Consider the following 13,231-nt stretch of genomic DNA (forward strand, 5'->3'; position numbering starts at 1 on the left):
GAGGACTCAAGTGCTATGCGAGCATATCTGTCTCTAGGAAGTTCCCATGTGCGGTTTATGAAGGAGATTGATCTGGTGAGCGCCTCCACCACTAGTGGGGGGGCCACTAGCTCTGCTCGGATAATGGCCCGTGGTACTGATGCCTTGGCTCTAATGAGCCGCGAGATCATAGAGACGAGAGGTTTCTCCATGTTCCCCCATCCGTCTGTGTGACCCGGCCTCCCGTGGTGATCCAATGAAGGTCCCCATATCTCAGCCCCATAGAGCAATGCTGAAGCCACCAAGGTGTCAAAGAGCCAGAGCTTCGTCCGGGGCTCCTGAAACTGAACCTGCGAACACATCCTCTCCAATCTACCCAATGCTGCGTGGGCTCTAGTCAGTCTGGTCTCTGCTGCTCTTTTGAGTGAGAATGTAGGTCCGCTAAAAACCACTCCAAGGTAAGTGTAAGCGTTTGTGTACTCCATAGTCTCCTGGCCGTATGTGAATGTAGGTGCTGACCTCTTGATCCACTGTGGGGTGGTATTAAACACCATAACCTTGGTTTTACCAAGGTTGACAGACAAATCACTTTCGTGGGCAAACGTATGCAAAGCATCCAATTGACGTTGCATTCCCTCTGGGGATTCGGAGATCAACACAATATCATCAGCATATAACAAAAGTGGAATCCATGTCCCTGCCAACTGTGCACCTTTATCCCCATCGCTATCAATGTAGTCAGAAACCTCATCCACATACATACCGAAAAGAGTAGGAGAGAGCGGGCAGCCCTGCTTCACCCCAATAGTGGAGTGAACTGGTGTAGAAAGTCCCTCCGGGGTGCGTACATGCCCTACTACTGATCTGTACAATGCCATGATCCCCCAAATGAGCTCTGTGGGTACTCCCATTTCCTGTAATCTGCGCATCAATCTAGCTCTGGGTATTGTGTCAAAAGCTTTGCGGAAGTCCACAAAGCTACAATAGATCCGTCTCCCATGAGATCTGCCTTCCTCGATGATGGCCCTGAGTGTCAGGATATGGTCAAGAGTAGAGAAGCCTCTCCTGAACCCTGCCTGCCCAGTTGCACGCATTCCTTCCCTCTTTGCCCATCTACTCAGCTGTTGCTCAAGAATGGATGCATACAACCGTGCCAGTGTGTGCCCAATCATAATAGTGCGATAATTCCCAGGCTCCATGGGGTCTCCTGACTTGAAGATAGGTATGATCGTAGATAGGCTCCAAGTGTCCGGTAGGCCCTCCCACATGGCACGGTTAAACATAACTGCTAGAAGCTCTGCTAGTAGGTCTTTGGCATGCATGAAATGCTCAGTGACTAAGCCATCATGATCATATGCTCTCCCAGTCCTCATCCTATCAATAGCTTTCTTCACCATCTTAGCGGTGAAAAAAGCACATGTGTGTGGGCATGGGTCGGGGGGGTTGGGGAGGGGCGGTTGTCCAGGTACTGTGTACAAAGATGATGTGTACTGACCCCAGGTCTCTGTGGAGGAAATAGCAGGGGGGGGGGGGACTGCTCATGAAAGAGCCGCCACGCCTCACGCGAGTCCTGACTCAAGAATAGCTGATATAGATCCTGCTCGAGTCGAGCCAAAAAAGCCCTCTTCTTCTACCGTACCAGGCGTCGAAAGTCAATGTGTGACTGTTTGTGAGTGACGTCCCCCAAAAGCACCTCCCTCTGAAGTCTTGGCTCTAGTCTGGCGGCACTCCTCATCGTACCAGCTGTTTTGAGGCATGCTCCCTGAGCGGCGGCTCTACTCCGGCTGGGTGTGTGGGTATGCTTCTGCTGCTGCCTCATGTAATGTCTGTGTCAGTATAGTAGTTAGCTCCTCCAGAGGTTGCCCCGGGTCCTCAGTGCATAGGCGTCTGTAGATCCCGTCCATGTATACAGAATCCGTCTCCCGTGTGAATGTGTAGCGAGTAGGGGCTGCTACCCGTGGCCTGTGTGCTACACTGAACTGGAAAGAGATGGTCATTGACACCAGAGCATGATCTACTGCTACCCCGACCGGTCTGGGCCCAACTGTGAGATCCTGGATACTAGAGATGAGATTCGGCTGTGCCATGACATAGTCCACTGTGCTGGCTCCATGCCTGTGTGGGAAGCATGTAAAACCTCCCGCAGCAGGAAATCTCTGTAGGCCGTTCAAGATGGCCAATCCATGTGCAGTGCCCATGTCTATCAGGTGTCGCCCATACTTAGTATATTCCACATCATGTGATAGTCTGGACAAGCCCGTCTCCACAACATCTAGCTCTCTTAGCATCTCCTCTGAAGTATCATAAAACACTGCCTGGTGATGGGCAGTCCTAGCATTGAAGTCCCCTAGGATGATAATGTCACCATCCGTAGAGAACTCGCATATGTCATCATCCAAAATAGAGAAAGGGGACTGTCCTCTGGGTGATGCATAAACTGATGTACTTGGGGGAAAGTAGCAAATAGCTAGGTAGAGATATCTGTCTGTCTCTGCTTTCAATCTCACCCACATGTACCTAGCCTGCTCATCCGTGCGGGCTATATGTATCAATGGTTGCAGATCCTCTCTAAATAACACTGCCACTCCCCCCGAGCCCCGCCCTCTATGCTCTGAGCGTGTCTCCTGTCTGTAAGCTGTCTCCCACTTGTATCCATTGATGTGAGGCATGGATTGCCCATGGGCCTGGTGTGTCTCAGAGTAAAAGATGATGTCTCTTCCAGTAAAGCTATCCTCAAAAGCACCTACATCAAGACGCATAGATCCATTACAGTTCCAGGCAGCCACTTTGAGTGTGGTCCCATAAGTCTCGCACCGTCATGTGGAGCGTCGCTCTAGTATTACCACTTTTCCATCTCAGTAAAAGGCAATCTTGCCTTTTCCCCTTGCCGCTCTAATCTCTGGCATTACTTCTTGCATATAGCGATCTGCGAGAGGGTGAGATCATCCCCGAGAAAGATGCCATTCTCTTTAAGAGTTGGTCTTTTCTTCAAGACGGACTTCTTCGCTTCCATGGAGGGAAAACGGAGGATGAGTGCTCTTTCTTTTGAGGTTTCTCCACTGCTTCCATTTTTCTTTATGTTGCCCACTCTCCATGCCCTTGTGTGCGTCGGCTCATGACCCCCCATCAAGGCTGTGAGTTCTTTTACTTCTTCGTCCACATTGCCTTTGTCTTTAAGACCGCAAATTCTCACATGTAAAGCGTGCACCCGTCTCCTTTGCTCCTCCTCTAGTGTCTGATTAATGATAGTGGGTGTGGACGTGGGCGTTATCTCCTTGCCTTTTCCTTTCTTGGCCACCTTGATCCATTTCTCGGCTTCATCCGCCTTCTGTTGAGTTTTGGTAAGAACATCCACCCAAGAAGTCGTCATTTCTTTGTTTTGCTCTTCTCCCTCTTTGATGGCCCGTACTTGCTCCTTGATTGTGTTGATTTCTTCGATTATTGAGGGTTGCAGTTCGCCCTCTTCCAGTGTGTTTCTTGATCGTGCTTTGGCGAGATCTTTCTTGAGCGACGCAATCTCTTCCTCTTGAGTTGTCACTCGGTCTTCCAGCCTACTTATCTTGCTCTCTTGGATCAGCACGCGTCCTTCGAGCATGTTTATTGTGCCCAAGAGATTGCGGTTCATCTTGGTAATGATCTCCGTCATTTCCTCTTTGCACTTTTGAATGGCATCCTCGAGGGGGTCGGCTTTATCGTTCAACTTCTTCATGCTTGATCGCCGTCCGCCAAGGAGTCACTAAACGTATGTGTGCACCCACCCTAGCAGCGGGTGCGGAGCGTGAGGCGGTATGGCAAGGGAGGGGGGTGGAGCGATAGAGTGCAGACGAGAGAGAGAGAGAGAGAGAGAGGGGGAGGGGGGGGAGGGGAAAGGGGAGAGAGGGGAGGGGGGGGGAGTATCAAAAAGAAATAAAATGATATATTAACGTCTTCAAAAGGCCAAAATGACCTATGAGACCAAGCTGATACAACATAGTGGATTTGATACCATGTCCGAAGAAGAAGAAAAAAAATTATAAAAAATAAAAAAATTTGACTTCCTACGCGTAGGAGAAGGGGGGGGACATCCTACGCGTAGAAGAGGGGGGGGGGGGGGGGGGGGGACATCTTACGCGTAGAAGCGGGGAGTGGCGCGTGAGCAGGGGCGGGGCTGCAGGCGGAGCACGAGGGGGGGGGGGGGGGCGGGGTTGCAGAGGCAGCGTGAGGGGAGGCGGGGCAGCGCAGGGGTAGAGAGAGAGCGGGAGCGGGAGGGCAGGGCAGCGAGCAGGGGCGGGGGAGTCGGGCAGCGAGCAGGAGCAGGCGCGAGTAGCACAGCAGGGCGAGGGGGGGCAGGGCACAACAGCGCGGGAGCACAGCAGGGCGAGGGGGGGCGGGGCACAGCAGCGCGGCAGGTAAGCGCAGAGAGAGAGAGAGAGAGAGAGAGAGAGAGAGAGAGAGAGAGAGAGAGAGAGAGAGAGAGAGAGAGAGAGAGAGAGGGTGCATGCGACAAGGGCAACTGGGCCAACTTGGGGGTCTAAGATTAGAAATGTTGAAGTTTTACATTTTTGGAGATAGCCGAGGTGATGGGCTTCGAACCGTGGGTTACGGTGCGTCATTCAGTGACCGGAGCAGCAAGTTATGTCTCGGGGAAAATTGTTCGAAAAGTCCTCTTTTGCTTTGGGAGAAAGCTGGAATGTTTTGGGCTTGGAAGGAATGAGGAGGAGGTTGCCATGTGGCGGGGAGATTATCCCACATGAGAAGAGGAAAAGGGAAAGTGGGGGGTATATAGGGCACATTGGGTGCCCACTATAGGTGTATCAAAGGGAAAGGAGCTCTCTCAAGGCTTGGCTATGGGGGACTCGTGGGCTCATGGGGAGGGAGATGGCGCATTTTGGGAGTTCACACTGCTTGGACAGGCACCTGGCCACTTATTTTGGTCCCCGGCCACTTGTCCCCACCCCATTCCTTGGTCAAAGGGTCACAGACACCTCATTTTTTGCCCAAAAAAGGCCTAAAAGGATCCAATTAAAAGATGCCCGAGGAGAGAACCTTGTCGGCTAAGAAGACAAAAAAATCTTGGGGATAAAAGATAAGAAAGCCCCCATTTTAATAGCTGCAACACCTGCACAACTTCGAGAGAGCTCACTTTTTAGCAAGAAAGAGTGCACCCCCGACTTCGAGCGGCCATAACTCTTTCATCCTTCATCTGTTTTTTGGCTATGGATACTCTACGGACATCTCCACGAGACGAGCTTCGTCATGATGTCCCTTGTTTCTCCTAATTTCGAGTGTGTTCCATGCTTGAAGGGTTTTTCATAAATCTCTACAGGTGTTTACCTTAGGTGTTTTCGGCCGTGCAATAGTTCTTCCTTCCAACGGTGTGGATCGTGCAAGGCTATAGAGGCATTCATTTTCGTGCTCGTTTGCACGCTAACAACGTTTACGACGCAGATTGCTATATTTGGCCTTCTTGGAGTTTTACACAGCTTAGCCACCTGGCCACACTGGGTTACAAGTTCATGCATTGACAGGCTTCTGGTCATTCTCATGACGGTTCATGGGCTTCCCCATTTTCTCCAGACGGTTTGACTACAGACACCATAGATCCTATTGGGCAGGACACTTGCAGGTCTATTGACACTTCTTTTATGACAAGGAGTTGTTTTCACATCAGTTCGGGACCTTCACGCAGTATCTCACTGCATTAGCGGAGTACAGTAGTTTGCTACACTGCTTGTGATAGCATCACACCATGGAGATTTTTCGGAGGTGGGACACCCCATATTGCTGCTACACTCATGGAGTCTCCTTCAGTGGACAGTGTTTAACACCACACCAAATGGGTCAGGAGGTTAGCACCACTTTTACATATGGCTAGGAGACGGTGGAGTATAGAGATGCATACACCTATCTTTGAGTAGTCTTCAGTGGACCGGTGTTTTCATTGAGGAGAGCAACAGAGACTAGATTGATGAGAGCTTATGCAGCCTTGGCAGGATTGGAGAAGATGTGTTCGCAGGTTCAATTTCAGGAACCTCGAACAAAGCTGAGGCTTTTTGACACTCGAGTGGCTTCAACTATGCTTTATGGGGTTCATATTTGGGGACCCTCAGTGGACCACCATGGAAGATCTGGTAGCAGTGATAAATGAAGATCTGGTCTCTATGATCTCTCGGCTCATTCGAGCTAAGGCCTTAGTGCGACATGAGATTATTCGAGCCAAGCTAGCTGCCCCACCTCTTGTAGTTGAGGCCCTTACTAGATCAGTTTCCTTCATGCATAATTTATGGGACCTCCCCAGAGACAGATATGCTCGGCCAGCCCTGTAGTCATCCCGATAGCTAGCATTACAGGGGACACAGCATGTTGGTATGGGCAGATGACATCATGGTTTCAGTCACATGGCTTCAACATGGATAGATTGCCCCCATTCCAGTACTCCTTGGATGCACCCTCCCTTTCTCTCACACAAACATAGATCACTATACTTATACGTCAGGATTTGATTCAACTAGATACCAGAAGCACATGCATATAGTCAGTACAAGAGCTGGGCACGAAGATGGCTTTTGTAGAGAGCATCTTCTTTAACTAACAAAGGATGGATCGTCTATATGGACACTCATTTATCCTATGGGATACAATGTGACATTGATCAGATGCGCACTTTATCACATCAGCTAGAGATTGAGACTGACAGATTTAGGAGAGTACCAGCAAAAACCAGGATATGCCAGTTGTGTCATATAGAGCCAGAGACAGAGTTACATCACATTTGTCATTGTCCGGTATACTAAGAGATACGAGGCCGCTTTCATTGTCTATTCAGAGAGGGTTTTGGACCGTTGGCTAGAGTCATGAGATATTAGGATCAGAGATGCCTCAGGCAGACACAGGGACAGTCTCTTGAGGAGACCAGACACTGGGAGACATTCACAGAGGGAGATCACTGACTTCTTTAGAGCGAGGACTCAACAGCCAGATGAGCATGCTCCACAACAAACTTCAGAGCCCAGTTATACCAAAGGTATATTAGTGGACAGGGCCACTGAGCTCGGGAGAGCTAGACGACCACATCTACGAGGGCGACCACCACATTGAGAGAGGCTCCATTAGAGGATCATGACTATTCTAGCATGATATGGGAGACACCCAGTACGACTATTTACTGAGGCGGACATTGAAGAAGCTCTTCAGTGATCGATGCAATACTTTCTAGGACAACGCCCAATGCCGGGCATCTTTGGGCATTGATGATGATGATGATGATTCCAATCCGATGATTTTAGTCTTTTAGTTTTTCTAGTTTAGTCTTTCACTCTACTTCCTTTATATTTGTACCCAGACATTGGACTAGATCCACAAGGATTGTATTAGTTTGGTCTCATAGGTCATTTTGGCCTTTTGAAGACGTTTAATATAACATTTCATTTCATTTCTCTCTCTCTCTCTCTCTCTCTCTCTCTCTCTCTCTCTCTCTCTCTCAAAGCGTCACTAGAAGGTGGGAACTAAAGTCCATGGCTTTCAATGTGTGTGTGGTCCAAACGCTATTGTATGGGGTAGAGGTATGGGGACCAAGTATTCCAACCAGCACATGGAATGACATTGAGAAAATTCAGAAAAAGTTCTTATGTAGACATATGGGGATAAAAACCACAACACCATACTCAGTGATGCTATTGGAGACTACAAAAAGACCATTGGAAATGCTGCTTTGCAAAGAATGCATAGATATCTCTTGAAGGTGAAGTTGATGCCTAATAACCGTTTGCCTCTGTAACTAAGTTAGACTTTGTAAATAATTAATTTATTTACGAGAAAAGAATTATCTAATTAGTTGTGTGCACACCAGAATAGACCTAGCAGTTCTAAGGCCTCAGGTGAGCCTAAATGCGGGCTAGAACACCTCAGAGGGACCTTAGCAGAAATTACCCTGAAGCCCTAGTGATTGGGAAATCGGGTCTTTAGAAAGGGGTAAGCAGTAGCCTCAGATTTTAGGCTCAGGAAAAATACGCGCGTCAGTACAAGCACATGAATGAGATGGGGTCCTTAGAACAGTGACCCTAAGGCTAATAAAGCTAATAAAGCCTTAGGGTAAATTTCGTGAAATTAAATTTAACGGTCCGTGTCCGGGCGGGCGGCCGGACAAGTGTGAACAGGTAAAGGCGGTGCAGTGCCCGTGCGGCATTGTGCCGGCAGACCTTTGGTGTTCTCATAAAAGAATCATTGGTAGCAGTTGTTAGTTAGTTGCACATTTTTTTTAATTAATGAGCTAGAAGTTTTTAAAGTCAAAAGTTGAATGGTTTTTAAGTTTTTAAAGTAAGTGTGCCAAGTGGCATACTTACCAATGCAAACTAACTCTCTCTCACTCTCACTCTCACCCTCTCTCTCTTCCTAGCGCCCCCTCTCCCTGATGGCTATTTAGGAGCCCCCCTCCCCCATTTTAAGGGCTAGCAGTGCACCTACCCCCCCTAATGTGAGCGTGCTCTACGCGGTGGAGCCATCCATTGAAGCTTGAGAGCAGCCCCTTGCGACATATGTGGTAGCCTTGTGCTCCCATTGTCAAGAACAAGGGATCTCACAGTCATAGACACCTTCTGGTGAAGTTTCATCGCGAGAAGCTGCCGTAGACGCTCTCTTAGCAGAGTGCGGCTGCTGTAATTCTCTGTTTTCAGCCCGTAATCACCTAGATTAGGGCTGTTTTCAGCAGATCAGCCATAGAAATTCTCTTCTCTCTCCTTATCCTAAGTCTACATCAAGTTTGGCGCGATTCCATCGCGAAGAAGACCTCTGTTTTGGCGTAGGGGTGTGCACAGGTAAGAATTTCAGGTTATGTGCAGAAAATTACAGCAAGCATGTGCGTGTGCATTTTGCTTGTTTCTCTTTTGTGTTCGATGCATGAATGAATGAGCATGAAGGCAACACATAACGGAAGATGGACTCTCCTCTGTGAGAGCTTCCGATGAGCTGTTTCGGAAGATAGATTCTCTTTTCGAGAGCTTCCAACCAGTCTCGCAGAAGAGGGGAAATCCCCTAAGCAGTAAGAAAGTGGAAACACTTTCTCAGTCAGTAGTCAAAACAGAACAGAAGAAAGAATAGAGGACGGGCGTATGCCCCGTTCCTGTGCTTGTAAAGATTCTCCCTTAGTAATAAAGATATTCTCTTTATGGGGGGGGACCAGCCCATCTTTTGGTCCCCAATGAAGTGTCAAGTTTTCTCGCTCCCTCTAATTCTCTTGAGTATTTGAAGTGCAATTAAACGTCAGTTTACGCTTCCGTATTTTTGTGACAGTGGTATCAGAGCAAGGTCCTCTCTCTCTTCCTGAAGGGATTGACGACTCTTGGCAGACTGCAGAAATGGGAGGACGCGAGATAGAGTTCTCTCTCCTTCAACAGCAGGTGGAAGAGTTGTAGAAAGCTCTCTCCCATCCAGAAGTCCAAAAGATTCTCCATACTCTTGAAAAAGGGAAGGAGAAAATGCCGATGGGGTCGGGAGAAATCCCGCAGAACCCAAAGGCGCCACAACCAAGAAAAGATCCTTTGATTGGAACTTCCCACATGCACGAGAGGCAGAAGAAATCTCCAGAACGTCATGTGCGGTTTAATCCAAAAAGTTCAAGAGCAGGATCCCCCTGATTCCCCTCAGTTCTCTTTCATGAAGGATCTAGAAGACATAGTTTCTCCGGAAGACATGTTTCTCGACGATCCGTCGCAGCAAGAAGTACATTCAAGGGAAAGGACTCCTGTCCCCAAGGAGTCTAAGCATCGAAAGAAGGAGCACCATAAGAAGAAAGCACCATAGGCAGAAAACATTCAAGTCGGGAGATAAAGATGTGAAATTCGACACCTACAATGGACGGCGTGATAATGACAAAGCTTTGGCTTTCATCCGCCAATTTGAAGTTGCATTTGCTGAAGGCAATTTTAAAGAAAGATCCAAGCTTCGCCATGTTAGTTTGTACCTGAAAGGCACCGCCGGCAATTGGTGGTTAACCCTTATCCTGGAAGATCGCAAACCCCAAGATTGGACCGCTTTCAAGAAGGAGTTCTACGCACAGTTCCTTCCTCCAGACTATGAGGAAGAGGTAAAGAAAGAATGGGATCGACTTTCACAGTCAGAGAACGAAACTGTTCCACGCTATGTGGATAGGTTTTGGGACGTTCTCTTGAAAGTCACTCCGTTCAAGAAGATTGACGATTCGGAGAAGATGCGCAAGTTTGAAGCAGGTTTGCATGAAGCCTTGCAAAAGGCTATGAAGCTTTACCCTCGAGGTAACTTGTAGATACTTATGGAATCAGCCCGCATAGCTGATGGAATACATGACAAGGGTACTCCCAGGAAGATGGAGCAAAGCACTTACCATGCTAAGCAGAAGGCTCTCCATGAGCAGCCTACCTCTTCTACTTCTTCTCAAAAGAAGAAAAGAACCGCCTCCGAAGCAGAAGCAAAGCCAAATCAGCCCAAGAAAGGGAGATATCTCTCTCCTGCTGAGTTGCGAACATACATTAGTGAAGGAAGATGCTTCAAGTGCGGACAAGTTGGTCATATGAAGGGTGATTGCCCTACCAAACCTCCACAACCACCCTCTTCCAATGCAGTCCCAGATGTACAGGGAAATACAACCAAGGATGGAAAAGAAAGAGCTCTTCTCAAAGCATGGGGTAGTATCAACAACCAGCGGGCTCTTATTTTGTTTGACCCTGGTAGCACAGACAACTTCATCTCTACCAAGCTAGCTGACGACCTGAACTTGCAGCCCAATCGTTTTGGAGTCTCTATTCAAGCGCAATCTGCTTTCAAAGGGCAGAACTCAAACTCTACTCCAATCATAGAGAAGTTGAATCTAAAGGTCGACGACTACAAGGATCAAGAGTCTTTCTTACTAGCTTCACTTGAAGGATGCGATGTTATCTTGGGAATGCCTTGGCACGACAAGATGCATCCCATTCTTGACTATGTTCAGAAAACCTTATCTTTTGCTCATAAAGGAAAGGAGTATCTTGTACTTGCAGATGCAGGTGATTGGCGTATTCCTATCGCCAACCACATTGCCATCAAGAAAGAAATGAAAAAGTGTGTTTCAGCGTACTTGATTTTTGCAAGAGAGAGAGATGTGTCTATTTCACAACTTTCTTCCTCTTTAGAGCAAAAAAGATAAGTTAATAGAAAGATATAAAGATTGTTTTGCAGATGAACTTCCAAATGAACTCCCACCTTCGCGACCTGAGGATCATACCATTGATTTGATCCCAGGAAGTTCTCCTCCAAATCTTATCGAGTTAGTCTAATGCAGCAAGAGGAAATTCTCAAGCAGGTTAACGAACTTTTGGAGAAGGGCTTAATAAGGCCTAGTACTTCTCCATATTGTTCACCTGTCTTACTAGTACAGAAAAAGGATGGCACATTCCGCATGTGCATAGACTATAGATCTCTAAACAAGATCACAATCAAGAATCGATTTCCAATCCCTCGGATTGACGACATTCTTGACAAGTTACAAGGAGCAAGTGTCTTTAGTCGTATAGACTTGAAGAGCGGTTATCATCAAATCCGCATAGCTCCTCAAGATGTGCATAAGACTTCATTTAGAACAACCTTCGGGTTGTATAAATTCTTAGTGATGCCTTTTGGACTCACTAATGCACCAGCTGCATTCGACAGAATGATGGATAGAATCTTCCACTCATACAGAAGCTTTACAGGCGTTTTCTTTGATGACGTCTTAATCTTCTCAGAGACGGAAGACAAACACTATAAGCATCTCGCCTTAGTGTTTGAAGAATTACGCAAACACAAATTATTTGTGAACGCTAAGAAGAGTGAGTTCTTTCTAAAAGAAATCCACTATTTGGGCCATATAGTATCTCACAACCAGGTGAGAATGGACCCTGATAAGATTCAAGCAGTTGTAGAATGGCCTACGCCAACTATGGTACATGATGTACGAAGTTTCCTTGGCCTCTGTTCTTATTATCGGCGTTTCATTCGAGCTTTTGCCGCGATAGCAGGTCCCCTCCATGACCTGACAAAGAAGCGGATTCCATTCCATTGGGGGTCTGGACAAAAACAAGCTTTCGAAAAGCTTAAGTATCTACTCAGTCACGAACCTGTTCTCACCCTCCCTGATCTTCGCAAACCTTTCGAGGTATACTGCGATGCATCTGGAGATTGTGTAGGAGCAGTTTTGAACCAAGAGGGTCACGCGATAGCCTATGAAAGTCGGTGCCTTAAAGATGCAGAGTTGCATGCCTCCATATACGAAAAAGAGCTAATGGCAGTAATTCATGCTCTTTCCATTTGGAAACACTATCTATTAGGAGCTGCTTTTATTATCAAGACAGATCATCAAAGTCTTCGCTACTTTCTCACACAGAGAAAGTTATCAGAAAAGCAGATGAGATGGGCCAACTTTCTTTCAATGTTTCATTTTCAGATTTTACACACTTCTGGAACGAAGAATGCAGTTGCAGATGCTCTCTCCAGGCGTCCAAAGATCAATGCACTAACAACAATTTATCATGAGGAACTAGAATCTCTCAGCGAGATGTATCCTCAAGATCCAAACTTCGCCACAATTTGGGCAGATCTTCAAGCTGGTCATTCAAAGCCACCTTATTGTATCAGGGATAATACACTCTATCGTCAACAAGCAATATGCATAGCTCAGCCCTTACGACAAAAGGTGATGGATGAAGCACATAATTCTCCTTATGCCGGGCATCGGGGAATTGCTTCCACCACTAGTGCCCTCGAAAGGTATTTCTTTTGGCCAACACTCCGTGCGGACATTGAAAAACATGTACGTGAGTGTTTAGTATGCCAAAAGGTGAAATATGACAGACATAAAGTTTATGGCAAGCTTCAGCCGCTCCCTGTGCCTAACACGCCATGGGAAAGTATTGCCATGGATTTTATTACGGGTCTTCCTAGATCCAAGAATGGAAATGATGCAATCTGGACTATAGTAGACAGGTTCAGTAAGCAAGCACATTTTCTTCCAGTAAAAAGGACGATCAAAGCTGATCACATGGCTAGAATATTTCTAGCTCAGATTTTTAAACACCATGGATTGCCAAAGACTATTGTCAGCGATAGAGATCCCCGCATGACTAGTCTATTTTGGCAGGCATTGTTTGAAAACTTGGGAACTAAGCTTGATTTTTCATTAGCTTATCATCCTCAAACAGATGGTCAAAGCGAAATCGCTAATGCCACTGTTTTAGATCTCCTCAAGTGCTATGTTTCGGAACGACAATCCGAATGGGAACAGTACTTA

At 47.1% G+C, this 13,231-nt stretch overlaps 2 protein-coding genes across 4 annotated transcripts in view; one reads left to right on the top strand and one right to left on the bottom strand.

Moving 5' to 3' along the window:
• The window catches only part of LOC147426298 (PPR containing protein), a 44,105-nt gene that overhangs the window by 12,467 nt on the left and 18,407 nt on the right, over nt 1-13,231 (top strand). The gene's annotated exons all lie outside the window — the stretch shown is intronic.
• Nucleotides 1,755-2,492, bottom strand: LOC147426299 (uncharacterized). Its single transcript, XM_086498197.1, has one exon. It carries the CDS (start codon nt 2,490-2,492, stop codon nt 1,755-1,757), a length of 738 nt encoding a protein of 245 aa, XP_086354323.1.

Source organism: Adiantum capillus-veneris, chromosome 24, assembly GCF_014529385.1.
Source record: "Adiantum capillus-veneris isolate H3 chromosome 24, ASM1452938v2, whole genome shotgun sequence".
Taxonomy (NCBI): domain Eukaryota; kingdom Viridiplantae; phylum Streptophyta; class Polypodiopsida; order Polypodiales; family Pteridaceae; genus Adiantum; species Adiantum capillus-veneris.

Bases quoted from the DNA above. Each gene is read 5' to 3' on its own strand.
- LOC147426299 (XM_086498197.1), bottom strand. From the start codon at position 2,492: ATGTGGGTGAGATTGAAAGCAGAGACAGACAGATATCTCTACCTAGCT.